The sequence below is a fragment of the Echeneis naucrates genome, chromosome 11 (assembly GCF_900963305.1).
Source record: "Echeneis naucrates chromosome 11, fEcheNa1.1, whole genome shotgun sequence".
NCBI classification, from domain to species: Eukaryota; Metazoa; Chordata; class Actinopteri; order Carangiformes; family Echeneidae; genus Echeneis; species Echeneis naucrates.
This window is the reverse complement of record NC_042521.1, coordinates 19,749,887-19,776,471: the sequence shown is the minus strand read 5'-3', so window position 1 is coordinate 19,776,471 and position 26,585 is coordinate 19,749,887. Positions and strand designations below refer to the sequence as shown.

General features: G+C 41.5%; 2 protein-coding genes, 1 long non-coding RNA gene and 2 other non-coding genes across 10 annotated transcripts in view; 1 reads left to right on the top strand and 4 right to left on the bottom strand.

Moving 5' to 3' along the window:
* Positions 1 to 4,694, top strand: part of gatad2b (GATA zinc finger domain containing 2B) — a 31,620-nt gene extending 26,926 nt beyond the window's left edge. For 5 of the 6 annotated variants that reach the window (XM_029514612.1, XM_029514613.1, XM_029514615.1 and 2 more), the window contains one exon: positions 369 to 505. In XM_029514612.1, coding sequence (XP_029370472.1) covers positions 369 to 505 — 137 coding nt within the window. Of the gene's footprint in view, positions 1 to 368 lie in introns of all 6 variants that reach the window. The other variant, XM_029514617.1, reaches the window with a different exon arrangement.
* A 5,977-nt stretch (positions 4,695 to 10,671) lies between these two features.
* txnipa (thioredoxin interacting protein a) lies at positions 10,672 to 13,537 on the bottom strand. The gene is made up of 6 exons (XM_029514089.1): positions 13,180 to 13,537; positions 12,856 to 12,931; positions 12,623 to 12,770; positions 12,133 to 12,492; positions 11,736 to 12,038; positions 10,672 to 11,640 (listed from the first exon to the last, which is right to left on the bottom strand). Exons 1-6 carry the CDS (start codon positions 13,433 to 13,435, stop codon positions 11,593 to 11,595), a joined length of 1,191 nt encoding a protein of 396 aa, XP_029369949.1. The 5' UTR covers positions 13,436 to 13,537; the 3' UTR covers positions 10,672 to 11,592.
* Positions 13,538 to 15,238: 1,701 nt separating this feature from the next.
* LOC115050934 (uncharacterized) lies at positions 15,239 to 19,391 on the bottom strand. The gene is made up of 8 exons (XR_003841248.1): positions 19,339 to 19,391; positions 17,727 to 17,798; positions 17,185 to 17,213; positions 16,837 to 17,009; positions 16,660 to 16,700; positions 16,289 to 16,358; positions 15,592 to 15,616; positions 15,239 to 15,361 (listed from the first exon to the last, which is right to left on the bottom strand). It is a non-coding gene; the product is annotated as an uncharacterized LOC115050934 (long non-coding RNA).
* Positions 16,114 to 16,246, bottom strand: LOC115051550 (small nucleolar RNA SNORA18). Its single transcript, XR_003841283.1, has one exon. It is a non-coding gene; the product is annotated as a small nucleolar RNA SNORA18 (small nucleolar RNA).
* On the bottom strand, positions 16,474 to 16,611 carry LOC115051545 (small nucleolar RNA SNORA8). The gene has a single exon (XR_003841279.1). It is a non-coding gene; the product is annotated as a small nucleolar RNA SNORA8 (small nucleolar RNA).
* Positions 19,392 to 26,585: the final 7,194 nt, after the last annotated feature.

The window sequence follows — 26,585 nt, the reverse complement described above, 5'->3', positions numbered from 1 at the left end:
TTTCAAATTAAAAGGGAAGAGGGAATAGGAGTCCTTTGAAGCTAATGAGGGTGGAACTTTGACCATAAGCCAGTAGAGGACAATGTTTGGTCCTGTTGATAGCATTTTGATCCTAACACATGAAAATGATAGTGCCTGGAATGAGAGTGTTCTTGGGATATGAAGTTATAGGCGAGTGATTAGACAATAACTAATGGAGAGATCCAGTTTAAATTAAAATAAGAACATATTGACAAGAAAAACTGTGTATCAGGAATAAGGCTGACAGGGGTCTAGCTCTAGTACTCTCTGCAGTGTGAATGAAGACCCTGAGGCTGAAGTAACTACTGATACACTTCGCTCTTACCATCTTTGTCTTCTCCCCTCAGGGTTAAATATTGCCTATCTGAACCCAGCGGCAGTTGGAGCCCACAAGAGCTCCAGCTTAGCAGATCGGCAGAGAGAGTACCTGTTGGACATGATTCCACCTCGATCCATATCGCAATCCATCACAGGACAGAAATGATCCCCCAACCAGGGTTCTGCCCCTCTGATGCCATCCTCACCTGCCTTCCTACCACCGCCCCTCCAATACTAAAGCACTCCAAATTCACCCCCACCCCCATCGCATGCAGTGCCTGTCCATGTGCCTACCTTAAACCAACCCATGAAAACCCACCAAGTCGGACAAAGACACTAAATTGTCAGTGCATCACAAATGTTTCTTACAATGGTAGAAAAATCTTCTTTTCAGCATTGTTCAACAATTATAATTTCCATTATCATCAGTCTTGGTAGCATTATTATTATACCTTGCTTTAGTTACTCTTACTCATTATGCTCTTGTCTTTTGTAAGTGTTTTTGTTTCTTTCCTGTCTCTCCATTACTGTGGGAGTCACGACAAATCATTGTAGGGTCAATTCAGGCCGAATCATAGAGGATTTTTTTTTTTCCCCCTCAATTATAAAGCTTAGATGTGACTATTGCTAGTAACAGAAGATTAACAGGGTGCATACTGGTTGCTATGCAACATAATGCCAACTTGAAGGAAAAATGCAGAAACTTCTGAAGAAAAACAAAGTGACTCCTCTGTCTGCTCTTGAAAAGAGGATGAGGAGCCTGCTCTAAAAGAGTGTGAGGGAGGGGGCCGTGGCATCGAGAGTAGAGCAACCTGTCATCTGAACAGTCATCCTGTCAACGCATTCATTTCAAGAGCTGTTTAACACCTACAGACAACTGCAGCCAAGCCTAGAATGTCGGCACCATATGGCAAATGGCCTGGACAAAACATGTGTACAGAAGAGAGTACCATGTGATCCTTAACCGGCTGCAAACTCTTCCTCATCAAAAGGTCTTCATCAGATCTGTTACTTCAGATGTTACACATTTGAACAGTTACCAGATGGAGGTATGCAAGATTTCCTGTAATTGTACTATTGAGGACTAACAGACACAGCAACATCCTGGTGGTCCATCAGTGAAGCAGCAGACTGCAGTTAGGTGGAGCTGGTGGTGGCGGGAGGATGTAGTCTACACCCAGTGTTCACTGCGGAGATGCTTTCCACTCACATTAAGGCTAGTGGATTTTTCCCTCTGATGCCATCCTATCATGTCACCAACCCCTCCATGCTCCCCTATGTTTATCTGGTATGCACAAATTGAATGCTTTTTGCCCAGCTCCTCTTGGCATCTGTTTTATGAGAAAGTGAAATGAACTCTAATCTGAAGGTTGAAGCATTTTGTGCTTCCAAACCACAGATTCTGTATCTAGAAACCTCCTTTCTTCTTCTATTTGGATTTTCAGAGTGTGTCGCCCCACCCTCCTTATCCCAGTTTGTTTTTTTTTTTTTTTGTTTTTGTTTGTTTGTTTTGTTTTGTTTTGGTTTTTTTTGCGGCGTCTCCTTATTAATTGGTGGCATACCTGAGAGGAAACAGCCCCTGGAGACGATAATAATCAACATAAGTAAAAAATAAATAAATCAACTATTGAAATATCTGTATGAATTATGTATAGATACTTAGCTTCAGATAAAAAAAAAGGATGTGGATTATATCTTTTTTGGGAGAGACATGGATCAATCATTGTGTGCTTTGTGCACAGATTCCCTCACTCCAGAGTAGCACTTTGTATATTTCCAGTTGGAAAACCATTTTTGAAAAGCGGGAGAAAGAATGTTACGATTGAGGTTGGCTGAAGTTTGGATGCCTACTGAGGGGCCGACCAGAGTCAGGGTACGTCATCAAGGTATGTTTGAATGGCTAATGAAACATCTGAATTTACTTTTGCAGTGTTGATCTCTACATGTGTCAGTTTCCTCTGTGTGCTTGTCAGACTGCTGTCTCATTCCATAGACCAGGATCAGTCCATGGTTGCACTGACTCACAGATGAACTAGGATCAGTGGTTCATTCTTCAGCATGATTCCACTGTCAATCAGTCATTCTTTTTTAACAATCACACCAGGTCAGGACCAGGGGTCTTTGGATCTGATCCCAAACAAATCCACCATCCAAAGTGAGAGGGCTTTGGTTTGGTCCATGTTGATTCACACCCAATATGGACCTTGAGCCTGCCCACATACAGTAGATGTTGAATGGTCCTGTAAAAACCTAAACCTAAAGGATGGTATTGTCTTTGGCTTTGTTTCAAAATTGACAATTGAATGACAATAATAGTGGAAGAATTCTTCTCCTGTGGTTGCTCAGGGGTCATGAAAACTTAGTATGACTGTTACAGTAAATGGCACAAATGGAATGGAAGGGATCCCAACTGAAACTGTCTGCATGTTTCAACACTGAGTGGTCTTGAGTCAGACACTGCAGCAGCAGGTCCACCGTCCTTCCAGCTGACAGGTAGTGTAACATGGATCATCACAGCAACAGAAAATCTACATACACTTAAGATTTACTTATTACCTTCATTGAATCTCTGACTGTATTATGGCACTGGTCTTCATTCACTGCAGTCTCTCCGATGATGATCTGTTAACCCTTAGTCACCTGATCTCAGTGCAGTTGACTTAGGGAAGATTTGACAATTTGACAAATTTTCCACCACCATTAAACACCACATGAGGGAATGTTAAGGGAAAATGCTTCATCCTCCATAGACCTGAAGCAGTGATGCTGTCAACACCTGACTGAGACTCTATGATAGTCAATTTCTAAAATGTCACAGTTTCTAGGTTTACTTGAGAAAAAAAGCCTTGCTCTCCTGTCACACTGAGATGTGTAAGCAGGATTAATGGAAACAGTTCTGACCTATGGGACAACCCAGTAATATACCGACCAAGGAAATGGTTTGGGCTGTGTCACTCTGAATGCTGGCTGCCAGTCCCTGATACTGGAGGACTCCTAGGGCTGGCTCCTAGTATCAGTTCCTCGGGTGTTTGAAACAGTCTTATGTTAGTGTTGAGTTTTAACCAATTATTGTGTTGACTCCTCCAGCAGGAATCGGTGTATGAGGTCATTCACTTTGTCCAACATTTGAGTTGAATGCATGCCACTACTGGTTACTATCAGGAGATCTTACCACGCTACAATTAGATGGTAATTGTAATGTGTATTTAAGATTGTCAATGTGAGTATGCTAGAACTTTTGCTATTCGTATGTAGTTCACAGTGCTTCTATGCCAAGTGATTCCACACAGATAAGGACTGTGGAATTGTGAAAGGGTTTTCCTTTTGCCTGGACACATCACATTTAAGAAGAGGCTAAGAAGCGAGAGAAGGCAAAGTGGTTAATTGTTCGCTTATCAAAAAGTAAAAATACAGTGGAATTAGAAACAATTCATATGAGAGAGAGAGCGTGCATATGTGTGTAAAGATCTAGGAACCAACAGCAGTAGTGTTCCTTTAGTGGTTTTGTTGAATTAGCCCAGTTGCTAGTTGGCTAAGAAAGTTAACAAAGGGCCTCTGGTTTGGTGATGGTGTTAAACTACATCCTTTTCAGACTGAGCCTTCAGCTGTGGAAAACTTGGTAATTTGAACCCTAGACCAATGAAGGAAGAGGTGGCCTGCTCCAGGCAAGTGAGGCTGAGGACAGTACCATGTGACTGATCCTGATCCAAAATCTGTGTTGGACTCTGCATTCTGGTCTGTACATCAACAATCATTAGTGGTGACTGTGCTCTGGTTCATCATGTGATGAAGTGTGTTTGAGGAATCCAGACCAGTCTGTCATTGAAATGTAGACTTGATTAAACTACCTGGGACTAGATTCAGAAATAATTTATGTCATTTATGATCATTTATGTTTATTATTAAAACATGGACAAGATTTCCCCTTGGTTGAAATTGGAAGTAGAGACATATTTCCATTGAATTTTTACGTCTGGAGTGAATTTTTACTTTACAATGTTTGTCATGTTTCTCCTGTTGCTGCCAAGTTGGAGAAAACGTTTCATGTCTCTTTGCAGATGCATCCTCTCACTTTGTATTGGGACTCAGATTCTCTTCAATTGTTTTTAGATTTCAGAAGTCTTTCTTTGTCTCAATTCAGTTCTCTTTTCTTTATTGCAGTTAAAAAATAAACAAATGTATTGACTATGAAATAAATCACACGATATTTGCTAGGTTTGAAGTAATAATGACTTATTGTACATACGCATTTTTTCCTCCCTTGTACTGAAAAAAGAAATTAAATGGTTGTATATTGTGTAGAAAAGCAAACAAAAAGCCATGAATATTGTGAAGCTTGTCATTTTGTTTTGTGATCACTGTGTATTATTGTGTAACTAATGTGCAAAATGTTTGGGATTCTCTTTCCCTCCTCTTGCTTGATGAAGCATCTCCCTGGATGCATTCGCTTTGGTTCTGGACTCATGGGTTTGTAGGAAGCAGTTCACTGGTTCAGACAGATTTGGCATCTGAAGAGTTTGGAACCTGCCCCATCCTGTCTTCCAGGATGAGTTGCTGAACTTGCTCATTAATAGGTCCAGGGACCCTCCTGATTTGGGGTGAGCCTGCACACAGGAATTCTGGTCCTCCCTTAGTGCTGTGTGCCAGGGGGCAAGCCAAATGGAATTGTCCTGTTAGAACAGTTGGGAATGAGTCGATGTCTAGAGCAAACATAATATCCACATCTCAACAGCGCTCTGTTGCGCTCTCTGAAGTCTCTGTAAGAAGACTCCAGCTGCCACACAACCCTGAGTCGGTGGCTATTTCCTGCAAACACCAGCAGATGACAAATGCAGTCGTCCACTGTTTGGCTTTATCTTCTATTAGTAGTTGTTAATGCAGGGAAACATTGAAATGCAGAACCAGTTTTCTCAGTTGTTGATTCACCTGTAGATGCATTTCTTTTTACATACTGTTGACAATGATGAAACAAACTCCTGGTAAGCAGAAACCAGATGAAATCAACTAAAGCTCAATTGAAGCCTTTTTGTTTTGCTTACATCAATCCTGACCTTTTGCACATACTTGATATTTAACGGTCTTCAAAAAAGTAAAAGAAAATGATGCTGTTTGAATACTGCCAGTTGATTGACAATTATGCATTGATTGAAAAAATAAGCTAATTTTGGAGGAAATAACTTTGTAATATTTATCTCTTGCAAGCTATGTTTAATAAAGGTTGAAACAATTTGCTTCCAAGAGTGACTTCATTCATGTGTTTGAATTGGTGTTTTTAAAAGATTTTTTAAAACCGCCCCAAAAAATTGTCTCACGCTGTATCATCTCACATTGATTACACATAGTATAAAGCTTTAAGAACAGAGGTTTATGCATTTTTATTCAGATGAAACCCTAATAATTAAAAGGCCAGTCCACAGTTTTATATGTTGTGTGAAATCATCTGCAATTATTCTCGTTTGACTTTTGTTTGAGAAGATGATTCCATTCAGCTCAAATAGGTTGAGACCTCAAAATCACAAACTGAAGTTGTACATTTACAAGAATAAATTACTGATGGAAGATACCATAGTTACAGTGCGGGAAATGTAGGATTTGGTGTTGGCCTAACTCAGTTCAGATTGCTGGTCTATCTGTCTGGTGGTGTCTTATTGGAAGTCACCAAGGCTGGCTGCTGGTGATAAAGTGACTAGTGATGCGCAATTCCTGAACAAATTGTTCAAAACTCAAGTCATCTTATTGATTGCTGAATCACAAATCCTCATCTCTTTTAACTCATACAATGACTCATCCTTGTTACTGTTAGCTAACTACAAAGAGGAGACCAGATAATATGTCACTGTTTCTGCAACTGTGGCTGCAGGGAAAAGCAGCAGTGTCCTCTCTTAAGTTCTGCCTTTTCAGCATCTTGTTATTTATTGACATTAGAAATCTTTTGCCGAATGTGGATAAAAATCTAAACTATTAGAGACAAGAAGAAACATTATTGAAAAAGTTATGTTTAAATTTTATGTAGGGAAGAAATGGCTGTTAAAAGGATAATATGCAGAATTAATTTACTGAGGCTCTATTTCCCTCTATGTCCTGGTCTGTATCACATCTGTATCACATCTGAAGAACCACATCTGTCCCCATAAAGAGCACTAAGCTTTGTTTGTTGCGCTTCGGGAGAGGTTGTGTGCACACTGACTCAGTGACTCAAATGGCACCAAATTACTTATTCACTTTGGTGAGTGACTCATAAACTTGAGCCAGTGAAAGGAATCAATGTTCCCATCACTTGAACTGACAGCATTCACTGTGCTTGAAGGTAACTTGCTTGTAGTAGCCACTAGGCGGCAGCATAGGGGCACGACATGTCCTGGAAAAACTTTTGAGACCCAGTTGCTGTCTCCGAAATTATTGAAGCTTTAGTTGTCAAAAGTGGCTGAATGATAATTGTAAAATCTGTTTGGGATAATTTATCATGAAGCAAAGAAGGAATGAAACACAAGTTGTTCTTTACCTGGTCCAAACTTCCTGGCCTCTTAAAGGAAGTGTTTCACCAAGTTGTCACCAAGTGCTTGTTCATGGGGGGATCTGTTTTGTCTCTTTAAATCATTTTATAAAGAGTTTGGTCTAGATCTCTAAAGTGCTTTTATGTAACTTTGTTATGATTTGGCGCTATACAAATAAATCTGATTTGATTTGATTAGGTCGTGTTTGTGACATTAAAAACAAGGGCAACATTATGAACCTCAAATTTCTTGGCTCCTGTTACTTGCGATGAAGTCAGTCATCATCATCTGTGTATCACCTATTTCTTTCACAGGGGTTGTGCACAAGACAGAAGTGTTCCTGTGTCGTGAGACCAGTGTCACACATGCTCTGCATTTTAAAAAATGTCACCATTGTTTTCCTAAATTTATGAGAGTGTAGATGGTCACTTAATAATTCCAATAAAAACTGAGTCCTTGTGTACAAAGTTAGTCATGTGACCTATGTGTAAAACCTATGTGACTTATCTGTCAACAATAAGGATGAAGACAGCTATGGAACACAGGGCGGGGTATGATCTCTGAGGGGCATGTTTTTGATTTTTTATCCTCTGTGCAGTCTCAAGGACAAAGACAAACACAGCTTGATGCTGTTTATGGGGACAGATGTTACAGATGGGACAGTTTCTAGAGATGTTACACAGACTAGGACATAGAGGTAACACACTCATTGTCAGCAGCTGGGTAGAAATAGACTTCCTCCATAAGCTGTTGACATGCCCTGCCTGCATGCCTCATGCATGTACCAAACTCTCAACCAATCACAAAACAACTGGCAGCAACCTCCAGCCAATCAGCACTCTTGAGTGTTTTTCAGGACACAGTGTCTTTTAAGAAGGGGAATTTGTTTTCTGAATGGATGAAGCAGAAGTGGGGAAACCTGTTGCGTTTCTGAGAAGTAGACATGATGTTTCCCTTTGTGTTTACTTAATTTGTTTTTCATTACCCCATGTCCCTATTCCTAAAATCAAGTCCATATTTGATCTCTAACACTCTTGTTCATGTATCCTGTATCCTGTGTGATAGTCATGAGACGGTGAGTGATAAATAAAATTGACTTGATAGAACCTTATGACCAATAAGATATTGATTAACAACGCTATCTGAGCCTTTTGGCTACACAATATACTACTTCGAAAATTAAACACATTTTGTGAAATGATCCAGCTGAGTAAGAATCCAGATATTCTTTTTTGTGTTGCCTGAGTTCGTGAAGTGGACCCAGCTCTCGATCTTGTGGAATAGATTCTAGTCTCATCACAGCAGTGTATTTTTGTGCTACTGGCATATGACACTGGTCTATAAGGTGGTCAGTGAGTCCTTCACAGACAGCCTATTAGAGATATTTATTTGCTCAGTTGGCAAACAGTTTGCAGTTGTAAAATAGGTAGTGTAATGTTCCTCAATTTTAAAGCTGTAGTGGTCAGTGCTCTCAAAATTCATTGGATTACCCAATGTATGCTGTAAACTATGGTGATTAGCTAATGACTAACTTCAGGCTCACAGCACGGTCTGTGTGTGTCAGCACAAAGTGCTTCCTGTGGTGAAACACGGAGAAACTGAGGGTACAATAAGGAAAGATATACAAACCAGGTCAGAGGGGGTGTATTTGTATGTATGAACATGCAACACATGCAACCCCTTAATGCTAACCCTCATGAACAAATACTTCACACAAAGAGGAGGTGATTGGCTTTGTCATCTCAGTCAATCACAACTAGTGTCTGAGGGTATGTGCACGTACAATCTTCTCAGAGACATGGTTTCATTGTGAAAGCATGTTTAGGCAGGTTTATTTAGAGAGCCCATGATGCAATTCAAAAGGTACAAGGTGTGTCCCTGTTTTGACTTACACCCTCTAATCCAAGACCTACATTTGAATAAAAGTCATACAACATGCAGTCAATAGATTCTATCCTACTTTTACTTGAGAGTTATAATCAGATTCCTGATCAATTCCACATTTTTGCTGAAAAAATTGTATCAGTCTTTTTTTTTTTTTTTTTATTGTACGCAAATGAAAGCATCGTCCCCTGTGTGTGTGTGTGTGTGTGAGTGTGTGAGAGAGAGAGAGAGAGAGAGAGAGAGAGAAAGTGTGTGACGGAAGGCCAGTTTCCATGTTTGTCTTTCTGGAAAAGTAGGGGACAGTAGCGTGTACAGTGTTTTTCTGCACATTATTCAGTCTGGTCCTTCTATTTATTGACTCTACATAAAACAACCTGTTGTTGTGGTATTTCAGCACACTGTATTTATGAGCAGATGTGTCCCATTCACATTACACTGTAATTGAAAATGTCTCTCTAATGTCTCAGGACTCATTATACATATTTGGTGTTTAAAGCCTCAATAAGGCCACAATATACAGATCCAGTGAGACGTGTAGAGTGAGAATGAGAGCGGGGGGAGGGGGATCTCAGTCCTTCCCCAAGCAGCCTAGGCCTATAGCAGTATAGCTTAAGAGTAGATGGACTTTAACTTTTTAACAATAAGCTCTGTCATACAGAAAGCCTGGTCTTGAAAATTGCTAAGGACCAATACTGGAAGTTGGTTCCATAGAAGAGGAGCTTGATAACTGACAGATCTGCGCCCAGACTTACTCTTGGAGACACTAGGAACCACAAGTAAACCTCCATCTAGAGAGCGGAGTGGCCTGCTAGGACAGTAAGGAACTATGAGCTCTCTGAGATATGATGGAGCTTGGCCATTAAGAGCTTTATATGTTAACAGAAGGATTTTAAATTCTACTCTGTATTTTACCGGCTTCCAATGAAGAGCAGCTAACATAAGAAAGATGTGGTCGCTTGTCCTAGATCCTGTTATATTTGTAGTGCAGCGTTCTGAATCAACTGAAGGCCTTTCAGAGATTTGTTTGGACAGCCAGATAGTAATGAGTTACAGAGGTGACAAGTAACAAAGTACAAATACAAATTCTGTACTGAAGTAATTTTTCAAGTATCTGTACTTTACTTGAGTATTTATTTTTCTGATGACTTTTTACTTTTACTCCCTACATTTATACAAAAAATTATTATAATATTCCTACTCCTTACATTGTAAAAACAGGCTTGTTTCCTTTTTTTTAACTTCCACAGATGATGACATGACGTAAAAGCATACAAAACACATGACGAACTAGAGAGGGAAAGAGAGAGATTAAGGGGGGGGGGCAGGTAACCATGGGAAGAAGTCGAGTGAGTGAGGAGACGATAGAGAGAGAACCAAGAACTTGTACTGTAGCAGAAATTATCAAAGGATGTCTTGTGTTTCATTAACAGCAAAAATTCATTTTCACTTTTTACTTTTACTTTCAAAGTACATTTCAGAGCCTGTACTTTCTTACTTGTACTTGAGTAAAAGAGTTGAATATGTACTTCTACGAGTATTTTTTTTTATACATGTATCTGTACTTCTAAGTACAGAATCAGTACTTTTGCCACCTCTGATGAGTTACAGTAGTCCAGCCTAGATGACTTTCTGGCTGAGAAAGATTAACCTTTTTTTATCTCACTTTTCCCTTCCAGACAACTATCCAAAAAAAATGCCTGGATGTTTGCACTCAACAGCCAGCCCTTTCAGCCATGATGTTCTGTGGCTTACTCTTAAGGAGTGCTGACTAGACAGTTGTCCAGAAGATCATCAGCATAGAAGACTATAATTTGTGCAATCATGGGTCATGACTGTTGTTGCACATACTAAACTGGAAAAAGAAATGTCTTGTTATGACTGTTTTCACTGTGTCATTTAACCAAAATTTTGAGACATTGAATTTTCAATTTTGGTGCGCAAAGGCAAGAGCAGATCAGTTTCAACATTTCTTTAATAAAAAATAACCCATAGGGTTTTAATAGAAAAATATTTATAATATCAAGGATACATTACAAACATATTGTAACACATATCAGTCAAACAGTGATTTTTTTGTGCCGTGATGGAAGCTGTGAACTCCCTGTGGAGGCATCACAGGGAAGTGTTGTCTGAGACAACTGCAGACGCAATGATAATCCTCACAGAAGGTGCGTCCATGACATCAGGGTATTAGTATCTGTCATGTTTGGCACTTGCAGTTTGAGCCAACTACCAAGCTGGGAAACAGAAATAAAACTTGAGGTTTTATCTACAGACAGTTCAACATTGTTCAAACAAAACTCCTAAGGCAGAGGTTTGTAGGCAGTGGTGGCGCAACAAGTAGTAATCAAAAAGTGCAGGAATACAGATCTCTCAAACAATTGTATGTTTGTACATATAAATGCTGTGCTACCTGTTGATTAGACAGAATTAATGGTTCCTCTAGTGAAGACCCTTAAAAAACTCAGGGTTTGGCTGGAATGACAAAGGATCATGAAGAAAAGATTAATACTGCAGCAACAGGCAGTCATGTCTAACTTGGGCCCACTTGCAAAGTCATAGAGTATCTGTGATTGGACGATGAGACCCTGACAAACTGAATCTCTGGAAGGAACAGCTTATTTAGAAATGTAGAGTCCACAGCCCTGTTGCTCCACCTCCACATCTGTGACCCACAGAGCAACATGAGGAAGAATCAGCATAGATGATGAAGTACAATGAAGACAACTGATAGACCAGCAGGGCGTCGCTCTTGCAACCTCCACAGTCCTGCTTAGTTATCCATCCAACACATCTTCACTGGAGTTTTGAGCTTCTGCTCCCTTTTAAGTGCTTTAATTGAATGATCCCTGAGACCTGGACCATAGTTTAGATTTCAGCATACTGGCAGTATGTGAGCATTACCACCATACTCCTCTTCAACCTGGAGAAGAGCAGATGAAAGTTTCACACTGAACTTAAAATGGTGACAAAAGTTAATAACATTTCATTTTCAAAAAACCTGAATACGACAAGTACCTCGGTATATATTGGTGGTGGCGGGAACTGGAAAGCTGGTTCATTCATGAAGATAGGACTGTTGTCCCCATCAAAGTCATCCAAAAGTGGTGTGAAGGGTTGGTCTAGGCGGCAGTCTCTGGTGCTGTCAGAGTAGCTCGGAGGTTCAGAAGGCATCCTCAAGCTCACCCAGCTCTGGGAGGCATTACTGACCGAACCCTCCTGGCTACTCACACTGTTACTGCGGCTTCCCAGACCAGCAGTCCCAATAACCAGGGGCAGCTCCAGGATCAACTTCTCACTACCAGGGATGTGGACATAAATCTGGCAATGGGATAACATATACATAAATTTACTTTCCATGGCTCTCATCAAAAATGTCAAACACCTTTGGGTACCTGCATAACTTTTACCTTACCATCAATGCATACTCCACACGGATGATGTTGCAACCAAGCATGGATGGTTTAATCTTTGGTACCCTGATGGTCTTCCCCTGCCAGGCATCACACATGCCAGAGATTATATGGTTTCCACGCACTGAAGAGAGCTTCTGGCGAAAGACCTTAGTGCGTCCATTTGCCTGGTATGTCTGTTTCGCAATAATGGCAGCCTTTGGCACAACAATACGGGAGCAAGTGTTCTCAAACTTTGCATTGATGCAAATGTCTTCGCCTTCACAGAAGCCACGGCGATCAATTTTAGCATTCAATGACACCTGGCCATCGGGGATAAACATGCAGGTGACTTTCTTCTCTTTCATACCACCTGTGGGAGACTGAGGAGATGCAGCGGGGTTAAAAGTTTGAATTCAGCAAATTAATACAAACACTGAGCACAACATGTTTGTACATGCATAAGGTAAGCCGCATTTACATCCCTATTTTGCACAATGTCATGGAATTTACCAGCAGGTCTGGAGTATTGACATCAAGTGGCTCCTCCACCTCAAAGTTCTTCTTGCACTCGAGGGGAGGCTGATGTGGCCTTTCCATCAGGGCTTTTACAAAGTACTCTACATAGCCAAATTTCCCTTTGTACGAAGACACCAACTGCCTGTCACAACCAATATGAACAGTATATAAGTAAATGTGTCAAATCCTACCAACAACATGACCCCATCCGAGAGTTGCTGCCTTACCCCTGCTGCGGGAGTTCAAATCCAAACATGTACTTGTACTTATTTCCAGGCCTCAGGACAACTAATCCATCAGCATCTGGGAGAAAGAAAATTATCATTGTCAGTCACCTGTCCTAAGACTATCCTGAAAATCATCATACTGAACTGTCAGTCAAAGAAAACATCAGCTTACAGATTCGCTTTGACTAACGCACAACAGCCTCTAGTTCTTCCAAATTCAGAAGCATCACTCCAAGTCACCTGCCTTGACAGTTGTTCCCCTCAGTGGCTCTAAAACATCAACAGTTAGCCTGACTGCAGTTAAAGGTAACAAATGGTCAATACCTGTAGGCTGTTGGTCCAGTCGCAGGACCTCTTCATACCGGAGGTACTCTGCCTCCTGCCGGCACCGATGCTTCCCTTTGGCGTAGCCAACCTTGGCTCGACCCAGACCCAAGACTTTCACTGCGGATACGCGCGTTATCTCGTTCACTTCCACCTCGATGTGACCGCATAGTTTATCCCCGCCGCAGTAAAAAGTCTTGCACGGATCTGTGAATATAATTTGGAAGGTTTTGATTCGCCTGGTCATGGCCACCATGGCTGCTGGTAACGGGTGTGGCGAAACGACTTCAGAGGAGTTTAGATTCTGTGAACGTGGGCGATCGCGAGGCTCTTGTGCTTCTATGCTTATGCTGTCAACAAAGCAGAAGCAGTTTTTATATGACGACCCTCCTCGAGGCACGAGAAGCAAGGGTGAACAGCATGCCTCAGCGCGTGAACAGCGATCTCATTGGTTTAAAACCTTTGTTTGTGTCAGCTCTAGCCAATCACAGTCCAAACCCGGCGCGTGGACACCGCGTGATTTGGTGACTGTAGGGCGTGCTGAGTAGATGTGATACAGGAAGTCTAGGCAGTGTGAGATCGGCACAGTGGTAGTAAACAATGAAACCAGAAGGAAGAGTCAGGGATCAGCATCACCATTATCACTGTTAAAGCGCAGATCCCCTGGGCGTGCCTCATTCTGTCTATCACACCCAAATACAGTGGCTGAAAGATCACGGTCAACAATTTATTTTTATTATTCAGTAAATGAAATCTGTGACAATACCAGCTGCTGACACTGAATTGGAACACCTGGTCGCGGACACTTAAGTTAGATTGTTGGTTATCATGTGATAACCACTTTAATTGCTAGGGGACTAGGTGGGACCTCATTATTACCTTACTGACCTCTCACTCACATCAAAGCTGCCTTCATATGTGCATGAGACTCCACCAAGAGACCATAGCTCCTGTGTTGACAAACTACTGCTTGAAGGTTCTGCCTCAGAGACAATAAGACAAATAGACTCATTCCCACAGACCAGTTTTCTCCTAAAGAATGTATTGCCCCGTAGTGGAAGAAAAGAGCTGCTGCAGTCATGGATATATAAAGTCCTGCACTGAGTCACAATGGCAATATTGATAGTGGTATTCTGTGAAATTGTTTCATTCTTGTTCTGTTATACAAACCAGGAATACCTTTCATAGATAAGACTGAACAATTTTTTCTGGTTGTATTTGGTGCTATAAGATCATGTTGAGAGCTAGTCAGCTAATGTGCATATTTGCAGTTAAAATAGCTTCTAAAGAACATTTGGATAAATCTATATTTACCATAAATTAAGAAATATTTGATATTTAAACCAAACAGCCTTGATCTAATTACTAACTTCTCTTACACATTGAAGTTTTCCCATTGGTAAAGAGCCAAGGAGGACACACTGACATGAGTTTCCAGTGATAAGCAACCGTCCCAAAGTCTGATCAGGGTATCTGTACTGAGTAACTACTTCTCACTTCACCAAGGAAGAGTTCTGTGAAACCTGTACTCAACATAACGATGTTTGGCAAGAAGGGGATCCAGCTGAGTATGGACATGTGTATCATTGAGTTTACGATTTCACTACTGAGAGAAATCAGACTTACTGCCAGTTACAATGCTCACCATCTATGCCACACTATACTATACCAACATTAATTTTGTTTCAATAATTGTCATCACTTGTCCTTATATTAAGTCATTGGATTTTTAACGACTAAAATCAGTTCAATCTTGAAATTACTGCTCTTCAATAATAAGAAAACCGCCACTTTCCTCATACCTGTATGAGCGTGGACTTGGCACTTCCAATATCCTAGACGTTCTGGTTAACAGTCAATGGCTGCAGTAGCCATGTATGTGGTTTTCAGCTGCATCCCAAGATTCACACAGAGCAGAAAAATGTACTTGTACCACACACACACACAAAAAAAAAATAAATAAATAAAAATAAAAAAAAAAAAAATCAGTGAATACCAAATCTCACACTCTCTCACACGAATCCAGTGGGTATTGAAAAATTTCTTCATTGACACAAAATCAACTGAGGAGGTTGTATCATATTTATTAACAAGAACAGGAAGAGATTCACTGTAAACACACTTGCCTTCACCTCAATGTGAGAGCTTATTGTTGACCAGTCACTACATGATTTAACTGCTCCTGAAAAGAAAAAGCAAAGTTGACACTCAGTTATACCCAATATAATGTTAATCTGAAATATTTCCAGACAAGTGAGAGGACATGTTCCCAGGAGGTGTCCTCAGCAACGGCTGTCGGAGCCTCATGGCATGTTACTTTCTGGTCAACTCCACAGCAAGTCAGGAACCTCGAGCCCTGAAAGCCTTGGTATATGACCACACCACACAGATGATCGATGAAACACATCTTACCTGTCCTCCAGTATGGTTCAAGATTCTGGGGAAAAAAAAAAAAAAAAAAAAAAAAAAAAAAAAACAATTAAGTTATTTTCTTAATCTCAAGTATTTCAGCACGCAGTTGATGTATCATTTCAACCATCATTGCGTCTTGTCAAAAGGATTCATGAGAAATGGCCTTGAACAAATGCAGAGTTTCCATCTCCACCTTTCTGCTGCAATTTAAGAGGCTGCTACTAAGGTGCTTCATTTCCTCATTCATACCATCTAAAAATCTACCAGCTCATTAAAAGAACAGAGGGATTAAAATCCTGGTTAGATTTGTTAGCACTGTTACCCATGACTTCTTTTTATGCACATAACCCCTTTGAGACATTGGTATCAGACACCAACTACAGCAGTTTAAGTTAAATTTGTTTTAATTTTATGGAAATCATTCTGCACCCACAAGATATTGTAAGTAAACAGCTATCAGCATTATGTAGCTATGACCAAAATTTACAAACCAGCTCATTTACAACAATGGGTTACAGTCACATGTGTTCTGCAGTAATATCCCACAGTGCTCATGTTCATGAACATGTGGGTAAAGCAAAACTACAGGTATGCTCTCTGAGGCGTTTCCAACGACTTGGCCCTACAGCAAGGGTCTGTCGGGATAGACCTCAGCCTTCATCAATGAGACTACTTCAGTTCATGACAGGTTACTCACCTCTGCCTGCCAGGTCTGGCAGTGAAGGCTCAGGTCTGGACATGATAATGTCATTTCCTGGAGCTCAGACCTGGAAAAATAATTGGGATTTCAGTGGCACTGCTCATGGCACCTCTCAGTTTTTAGGAGACAGTTCAACAGTTTCAGGCTGCTAAAACAAAAAGGGAAACTATTGTCAATTCGATATTTGTTTCAACAGATCTACCAGGACTCCAAACACAGGCAGCATGGAGACCAACGATGCCAGATGTTGAGTTAGTCTAGCACTGACTTTTGAACTAACCAGCTGATTCAGCAGCTGGCTGCAGATACCACACAGCGCAGTCCTCCCAAGTATTCAACCAATAGACTGGTATCACTAATCCACTTACCAGTATGACCAGTTCTTGAGCCACGCTGCTGCCAGTAACACCTGGGGGGAAAAGGGCATCTCCAATTTGGCAGTAAACAGCCATTTAACACCAACAATACATTCTTAATTTAATGAATTTTCTTGTTGTAAATGAAATATAGTATATAATTAAGTCATTGTCCAGCTTCAGGCTTACTGTGGAGACTTGTGCAGCTCATAGTTCTGCAGAGGAACAGGCTTGGGTCTTGGGAGTAACCCAGCTCCATCAACAACATCAACTAAGTGATGTCACACACATCCTCTGTACTTATGTCATGTTGCTCTATCAGAATGTAGCAGGCAAGGTGAAGGTCAAAGCAGTGATGAAACCTGCAAGAAGAAGGGACAGATGTTTGATGCATCGCCAGGAACATCTAGTTGTTAGTTATCAGAGCAATGTGTCGTTCAGAAAGGCAGGTGTCACTCAGACATCAGAGCAGTTGAACATATCTAGCCAATCATCACCACTCAGTCAACACTTGATGCTCTCTGTAACACAACTTACCCAGCAGGTTCCAACCCTTCTGCACCAACCTGGAGACAAAAAGACAAGTTACAGCCCACGCCATTAAACACCTTATTAAGTTAAAAGCTATAGCTGTCAATTCTCATTAGTAACACTGCTGCTAAATCCACAGCAGTGGGTTGCAAGAGAAAGAAACTTGTTCTGTGCACTGTGTGTCCTTTATGGCCCACTGATAGGACCAGAGCACACACCATGCTGTTCACACCTCAGTTGTTTCAGGTTTTCTTGGGTTGCACCACTTGCCACTGCGAACAAGTTCTGATAGCTCTCATCATAATGTGATAATGAATATTCAAATGCCATTTTATCTTGGAGTTTTGGACAGTGATCTCAGCCTATAAGAAGCCTTGGGTAAATGCTACCAAGTTCAAATTGGCAAGGGTCTCAACATTGAAGTGATTAAACTGGAATGACATTGTATGGGAAGGACAATACCTATTCTGAAACATAATTACACAGATATCAAAATTACACATTTATTGCGGCAGCAAGATATTTATAGAGAAGCCTGTCATACTGACCTTATACCCCACTGGGTCATTTAATTGTTGTAGAAATACTCCCTCCAAATTCTCCAATAAAGTCAAATCGTGCTGGTAAAAAAAATAAAATAATTTTTTTATTTTATATTATACATTTATTCCTGTATAATGGCTGTGATTTGAAGACAGTTGTCCTGGGAAATGGCTTTCTAACCCAGCGCACAGAAAGCAAGTGTGTCAGGCCTCATTGTCACCATTCAGCAACCAACAGAGCAGAGGTGAAAGCAAAATCTGACTTAATTTAGCCACTGCAATGGTGAATCAGTCCACTGCACAGGACCATTCCATTGACGAGTCTGTGTGGCTCTATCGTAGGAAGTTGGACATACAAATAAGTTGGACCTAATTCATGAGCATTAAATTATGTTGTAATGCCAACAATTTTTTTTCTCTGCTGTAGTAGTCAAATTTTAAAACTCAATAAACTTTAGTGCCAATTGTAAAAACAAGATCCGTAACTGGAAAGGTTTTACAGCCAATGCATATGTCCTGTGGATATAAAGCTCCCAGTTTACGCATGCAGCTGATGGGATCATTGCTTGTTGTGGATTTAATATTTGTAATAGTGAACAGACATTACACGCCGGTTCTATAACACCTAAATTATCATTTCAAAATTACACCTGTGATTCACCTAAGGAGTGCCCAATATGTATTAAGCATTTTAAGATATGGTATTGAAACAGGATAAGTTCAACATTGCTGAGAAGAAACTGGAGCAGATGGAACCCGTATTTAACTATTGGATCATCATTTAAGTAATTATTTAAAAAAAGAAATTGCTACTTTCTCTTTTTTCCTTTTTTTAAGAGCATCAAGTCAGATTTAGATTCCCGAGAAACCTAAGAAACGCATCGATAGTAGTCAAGTCACAGCCAGATGGGGTTTATATGTAGATACCGTTGTTTTGATAGTGGAAACAGGTCAGTACCAAGCCGGAAAAGTAACTATCAAAATCTAATACCGAAAATGGGGGGGGGGGGGGGGGGGGGGGGGGGTATTGGAGTGTCTCTACATGAGCAATTGCATGTGTGAAGGGAATTTTCATATAGTGGCAAAGTAGCATAGCGCCTCGGGGGGGGGGGGAAATCAATGGACCACGTGTTCTTCAGCGTTAAACCAACAGCATTTACACTTCAAACGCAGTCAATAACTCATAAAAGCAGTTGCCTACACTGACGTGACACCGGTACAGACTCCCATTCAGAAAGGTTTAGGAAATGTAGAATATTGGCGCATAACTCTTTGATGTTACTTAAGTTGTCCCCGCCACCTATAACTGTTTGGAGAGGGTTTTACCTACGTGGAGAGCCGCACTCTGGAAACACGTTGCACCAGCACCGAGTGAGGTATCTATATGAAATAAAGGCCGTTGGACCGCTCGGCGGAGCTCAACTGTGGATTCAGGGAAGCTGTTAGCCACGAGCTAGCCTGCAGCTAGACCATTATACAAACGCAGACAGCTATTTGTGCTCTTATATGGAGTCAGTTCAAATCGAGTACCCCTAATCAACGCGGTCTCGTGTTAGGTTAACCTCTGTGGTCCGTGTTGAGTCTTTGAGTGATAAGTAACGCCCTTTTTCATGCTTACCTGTCGCACGTTCACTCTACTGAAGGGAAGACTAGAAAGATCGTACAATCATGCCGCAAACTCTTTTATAGGGGGTGTTACGTCAGTAAAGGTCGTTTTTTGGCAACCAGTTTTGCGTTCAGGGGCACTCGGAAACCATCAATGTAATTAGTATGTCAAGTGCTTCATTGATCTGGAAGCATTGCGCTCCGAATCTACCTGTACTTGCAATCACATTGGCATTCTGATACAAACGCAGCGCTAACACCTGGCTTTGAGGTTGTCGTGGGAAACTGTCCGACTTGTCGTTGATGATAGAGCGCAACAGGATAACAAGCAATCACCTCTCTGAACACCAACTCTTCTCTACTCGTCAAAACCACTGCTATTCTAGTTTCTTTTGCAATATAAAATAGTACAATCAGCATTCAGACCAGGGTCAAATGAATTAGTAATGATCACTGGGTGCTCATGAAACAAAGAGAACTGATGTCAGAAGAACTGGCAATAGACATTGTGACTGGTTTGTAGTTTCTGACCATTGCTGTGTAATTTATTTATTCTCTTTGAAAAGCAAACTGAAGAGAAAATTTCTTCACAAAAATGTTGAGAGTGTGTGGGTGGGCGTGTCACGCTATGGAGGATCAAAGAGGACAGAATGAAATATATGAATATGTCTTTAAATAATTACTTAGATGTGTCATTCATTAATTAAAATGGAAGGTAAATAAATAAATGTGTTATTAAACGTGCCATTAATTCATTCATTAAAATACCAGCTCATTTAATGTGAAAACATATGATTATTTCACCATTTCATTATTTCATGGTCCTGTTGCAGTGCTTCATGAATTTATTTTATCTGTCGAACTCACCCATAAAAGTCAATGGTGGGGCTCCTATGAATCTTGTCTAATTGATTGCTTTGGTCTGAAGCCTGGAAGTCTTTCAAAACATTATGCCTATGGACGATGTGCTTCAACTTAGGAGTTGGTGAAAGACATTTTACACCATGCAGAGTATGTGTAAGCTGGGCTTGCTGAACGCATGATGTGCTCAGCAGACACACTAACAAACACAAGGACTGGGACGTTTGGCTTTTGACATACTGACTGTAGTTCCGGAGCACTGAATTCTGTCTGGTAAACCAGCTTGTCAAATTGCAGCAATGTTCGGAGTGTCAACAAAGACTATCAGGAGGCGCATGCACCTAAGGTCTAAGGTAATTACACTAAATTCATGAGTTTTCAGTTAACAAATTGTTGGTCTCATCCGGATATTACGTGTAATCTAACATTACTCGTTGTTGCCAATATTTTTTGCAAGAGGCATGCATGTTCCAGGTAAGAATATGACCATGATGTATAATGTTCACCCTACCTGGGATTATTTCTCCATAACGATTGGCTCATTGGCTAATTGTAAGCACAGGTGAGACCACCTGCAAGGCATTTCTGCCTGACGCATGCCAGTGCCTTTTGGTCTGGCTGTAGGGTCATCAGCCAGGAACCACCCTTCATAGATGTTTTGCTCCATTGGTCCCAGAACACCTCTGGGTGTTGCACTAGTGGCAGGGACATCTCCCTGCTGCCTCCTGCAGCCTCCCCTAGGATTCGTCTCTCCCCCAAGCCTTGTCCTTTCTACAGAGCCAAAGCCAAAAGCTTTCTTGCTCTGCCTCCTCTGCAGCAATTTGAGGACTCTCTCCAGTTTGGCACCTCTGATGCCAAGGGCCTTGAGGAATTGCTTGATGGAGGTTCCAGTGAAGCCCCTGCAACCACCTTTCACTGGGTAGGTATGTGCTCTCCACCCAGTTTGAGCAGATGCAGCTTCCAGGTCCACATACCGTTCCTTTTAAGGGCAGCCTGCAGCCCATCTTCAAATGGCACAGTCATCACAACTGTCTTCATGGTGGTGGACCACATCATGAAGTCTGGCCAAAGGAAGGTTATGGCAATCCCCTGGGGGAACTTGAACTAGTGATCCAGGTCAGCTCGAAGGGACCACTCCCCTCCAGGTGTCAGCAAGGACTTCTCACTTACTGTGCTACTGAGTGCTTCTCCTGACACGTGTTGATGGGGTGGACCAACAGTAGCGAAGACAGACACTGGCGAACAATCTCAGTATATTTAATGGACAGAGGTTAGCAGGGTAAGGTGCAAACAAAAAGGGTCCAGCTCTTCAAAAAAACTTGGTGGGGGGGTGGGAGCCGGTCGAAGCAGAGATGCTGGTGAAGAGTGGCAGCTCAGGCACTGGCGACGGGAAAACACAAAAACTCAGCAAGGCACACGCTGGAACAGGAAAGGGACAGGAGATGAATTAGTAAAAAGGCAACCGCAACAAAACTGACTCTTGAGCAACAAACACTAGGGGTTCTGGTGAAGCACTACCGAGCAGATTGGAATTATCTGGCAAAGTGGTAGAGAGATGACCAGGGTTTTATGGAGTGGTTGATTATTGGCAAACAAGAACCAGGTGTGCCTCCACTGCAGACCAGGGAAAGTGGAGAGTTGGTTACCACGCCTCCTGCACACAAGCTGAACACAACACAGGGGGGAGGGGAAAGGGATAAGAAAACCCTAAACAAAAGCAACAAAACCCAGCCCCTGACAGTACCCTCCCCTCAATGGACGCCTCCTTGCGGCCTACCAAGCTTCTGGGGATCCTATCTGTAAAAGTCTGTCAGCATGGAGGAGTCCAAAATGAGGGGCCTGCTCACCCAGGCGCGCCCTTCCGGGCCATAACCCTCCCAGTCCACCAGATACTGGTCTCGACAGCCCGACGGCCCGACGCACATCGAGGAGCCAGTGGACCTTGAATGCAGGGTGTCCATCAATGAGATGGGTGGGAGGAGGAGGCTTGGCTGGAGGGCTCAGAGGGCTGTGAGACACTGTCAAGCCAGTGTCTCACAGCCCTCTGTGAGACACATGAGAAGGACACATCAGGAAGGACACATGGAAGCTGGGGTGAACATTGAGAGACGCTGGCAGTTTGAGTCTCATTACACTGGGGTTAATAAGCCGTTCAATAGTATAAGAACCAACAAACCGGGAAGAAAGTTTTCTGGAGTCTACTTGGGAGGTCCAATGAAGTAATGGATATTAAAATGGATATGTAATGCACCAGAAAAAGCAAAATTTCAGTTGAACTAGTTTAACCTGTCTAAAATACATGCAGGTCACGCCGCCCTGGAATGTGGTAAGCTAACTTTCTGTTTCTCATCAAAAACGAGAAAAAAACATAAGAGACTACGTCTTAGAAACGTAAGTTGAGAACTTGCCCGATAACCCACAACAGTAGATAGAATTTACCAATCAGGAACAGGCCACGCTCAGGCTGGACCTCCTTCAAGGAGGAACAAACCAGTCAGTATACAAACTCAAACACAAACAACTTCAGATCAGATCACCCCTGGCTTTTCCTGGTGCACTGTTGAAGTGTATTATGTGATCTCCGCTCTCTGCAGACAGCGCTAAATAAAATACTCTTGTTGATTCAACATTCTGACTCCTCAGCGGTGTTTATCATCTCCCCGGCCCGGCTGAGATAGCAACAAAAGTGCTTCTCAACAGAAGACAACCAGATTTGTTGACCAACCTTATATTCAGGGGCAGGGGTCCAACGATGGTTGGCAGTATGCTGGTTACAAGCTGCAGTCCTTGTGAGGGTGGCACAGGCTACTCGACAAGCTGGCTTCTGCTAGTTTTTGCAGGACTCTGTCATGATACCACCCATAGCACCCCCAGGTCAGCACAGTCTTGCAACCAGTGAGGATGTCCTGGAGGCTTGGACTATTGTGGCCGCAAAGTTGGCACAGCTCTGCTGTGCAATACCAGAGGTGCAGGTTTTGGGGGCTTAGGAGAGTGTCATCTGTGGCTCTGATCAAGAACCTTAGCCTTGACAACCTCCCAGGTGGTCCATCTGCCTTCCTGGGACTGGGTCACACCCATGACTTTCTAACCCTCCTCTTCCTCCCTCTTGACTTCCAAAATCACGAGCTGTTTCCTTTCCTCCTTTGAGGCTTTGGACCATGGCTTGGATGTTGTTCACCATCCAAAACCTGCCGTGCCATGTTGCACCAATCCTATGACCTTCCAGTGTTTCAGCCGGGTTATGGCCTGGTCTACAGCCTGTGATGCGCCTCATTTTCTTCCTGTTCGGACTTGGACTTTGGCACTCTGTACCACTGGGTCAGGTGAATCTTTCAGCTCAAACAGCAGTCTCACTTTCTCCAATTTATAGCCCGAGCTGATGGTTTTCTGCAGAAGTCTCAAGGTGTTCCTCCAAATATAGCTGATCTTGACAGGCATTGGGGAAGGCCTAGCCACTTCCGGATGTAATCATTTGCCTTGGTGTCCATCTTCAGGACTGCTGAAGAAGGGATGTCTCACAGCTTTAAGGGCCACATGAGGCAGTGGGACAGGGTGAACTGGTATCACCAGACCTGAAACTTGCCAGGTAGTGGGCTTTGGTCAATCTTCTTTTGCCTGGCAGTGAGCTGTCATTCATTAGCTTGTAGCCAGTGTTTGGATGTCTTCTGTAGACATCACTTACAACACGGTCCAACTCCTCATCACTCACAGATGAATACAGGTCTGTGTTTCTGCACAAAAACAAAACCAAAACAAAAAAAACCCCAAAACATTAATAACAAGTAATGTTAGACTATGCGTAATATCCGGATAAGATCAGCAATTCATTAAATGAAATCTCATGAATTTAGTGTAAATACCTTAGACCTTAGGCACACGCGCCTCCTGATAGTCTTTGTTGACACCCCGAACATTGCTGCAATTCGACAAGCTGGTTTACCAAAAAGAACTTGGTGCTCCAGAACTGCAGTCAGTATGTTAAATGCCAAATGTCCCAGTCCTTGTGTGTGTTATTGTGTCAGCTGAGCACATCATGCGTTCAGCAGGTCCCGCTTACACATACTCTGAATGATGTAAAATTACTATCACCAACTCCTAAGAAAGTTGAAGCACATCGTCTGTAGCAGCAACGTTTTTTTTTTAGTTTTACAGATAAATTCATGAAGCACTGCAACAGGACCATGAAATTATTAAATAGTGGAGTAATTATTTTTTGTTTTTACATGAAATGATCTGCCATCAATTAATGACACATTTATGGATTTATTTACCATTTTAATTAATGAATGACACATTTAAGTAATTATTTAAAAATGTATTCATATATTTCATTCTGTCCCTTTGATCCTCCACAGCTGCCAGGGTTGTATGTGTCTGTGTGTCTGCCCCACAGTTATGTATGAACAAAATCAGCTACGTGGACTTTGACCATGTCAGCAATTGTCTACGTCTGTCTTTGTGTGTCTGTTTGTGCATGTTATCACTGTGTGTTTGTGTGTATGTATCTTTCTTTGATTGTATCTCTGTCCAATGGTGATTTATGAACAAACATGGACTTTAATGTTTTCTGTGTTTATGTGTGCCCCGTCTTTGCCACAGACGTGTGAACAAAGTGAACTACATTGACTTAACTCTGTTTGCTTGTGTGTGGATATCTTCGTATACACAATTTGTATCTATCTTTTGTTGTAGGTCTATGTGAGTGTATATACGTGTCTGTGTCCCATATTAATGTATGAATAAAGTGAACAACATGGATTTTTAATGATGTATGAACGGAATGACCATTGACCAACTCTGTGTGTGTGTGCATATGTCTTTCATTGTATATCTAAGTGTTTGTCTGTGTCTCTGTCCCACAGTAATTTACAAAGTGAACAAAACATGGATTTTAATGCTGTCTGTTCATACATGACTGGGGCAGAGGTGACACACACACACAAACACATATGAACACAAAGTGAATTCAGACTTTGTTCAGCTTTGTTCATGTTACTGTGTGTGTCTTTCTGTGTATGCCACTCAAAGTTTGTGCATTTGTGTGAATATCTTTGTGTATATCCATGTCTTTTGTTGTTTGTCTGTCTGTATATGTCAATGTGTGCATGCATTTGTCTGTGTATCTGTCCCAAAGTGATGTGTGAACAAAGTGAAAAACATTTTTACTGTTTGGGTATGCCAATCAATATCTGTGTGAATATGTATCTGTTCTGTGTGTCTGTCTGTCTGTATATGTGAACTATGTGTTTTTGTGCGTCCATGTCAGTTGATAAACTACTCTCCTATCTGAGGAGTCTTCTCCTGCTGCTGTCAACTGGGTAGCTGGGACTATAGCCCGAAGTGCAGAGTCAGGGAGCCCAAAGCCAGCTGATTTTTGGCTCAGTGGAACCCTCAAAGTAGGGGAACTCTATCTGAAAACTGACCAGATGTTGACTGTTTCATGGAAGTTCCTCAAGCAGTGTATGGTTTTTGGTGTTTCTAGAGCCTAAAATGTGGACAAGAGAGTAATGTAAATAAACAGTTTTACTGTTCTCCTTAGAAACTGTATCAGAGTAAATGGGAGAAATGGAGGGACATGTGCTTTGGAGGCTCACAGATCAAATTCAGTTTGACTCACTTTTAAAGCAGACACAATGCCAGACACAGGACAAGACTCTCTACTACTTTGGAAAAAATGGTAAATCTAGCTCAATGTGCCTGTGAGGCAAAATCAAAATGTTTACATTGGAGTAATAACAAACTGGCCTTCTTAGCAATAGCTATAGATAGCTTGTGATTTGGTGCTGGGCCCAAAACACTCATAAGAATAAGAAACCAGTAACAACAGTGACTCATGGTTCTGTCCAGAGTTGGTGCAGGGCCCCAAGGAACTAATAAATAATAAATAATCTAACTAAATTCTAAAGCCAAGACCTCTTAACATTTATACAGTTGACAATTAAGGGAAAAAACATTTTTAATCTTAATTAAAACATTTTACTTTTGGTGATGTCATACAAATGCTCTAAAGTACAAATCAGTGCCAACACTCCACAGGAGGGTGCTGACAAGTGGAGGAAAGTACAGTACTACAACTGAATAGAAAACAAAAACAAATTGATACTTGGCATCAAGACATTTTGCTGACAGGCTTTTTAAATGAATAATTTAGGAAGCATTACAGATCTCTTCAGGATGAACAAATATTCCGAGCAGACTGACATTATAATCAATATGAAGTGGTGGAGGGTAAAAAAAAAACCCAAACATACATATATATATATATATATATATATATATATATATATATATATATATATACATACACACATACATACACACACACACACACACGTGCATATAAAGTCAAAATTGGCTTCAACAGGTTATCACATTCCCCTGGATCACCGGTCAGTTTTA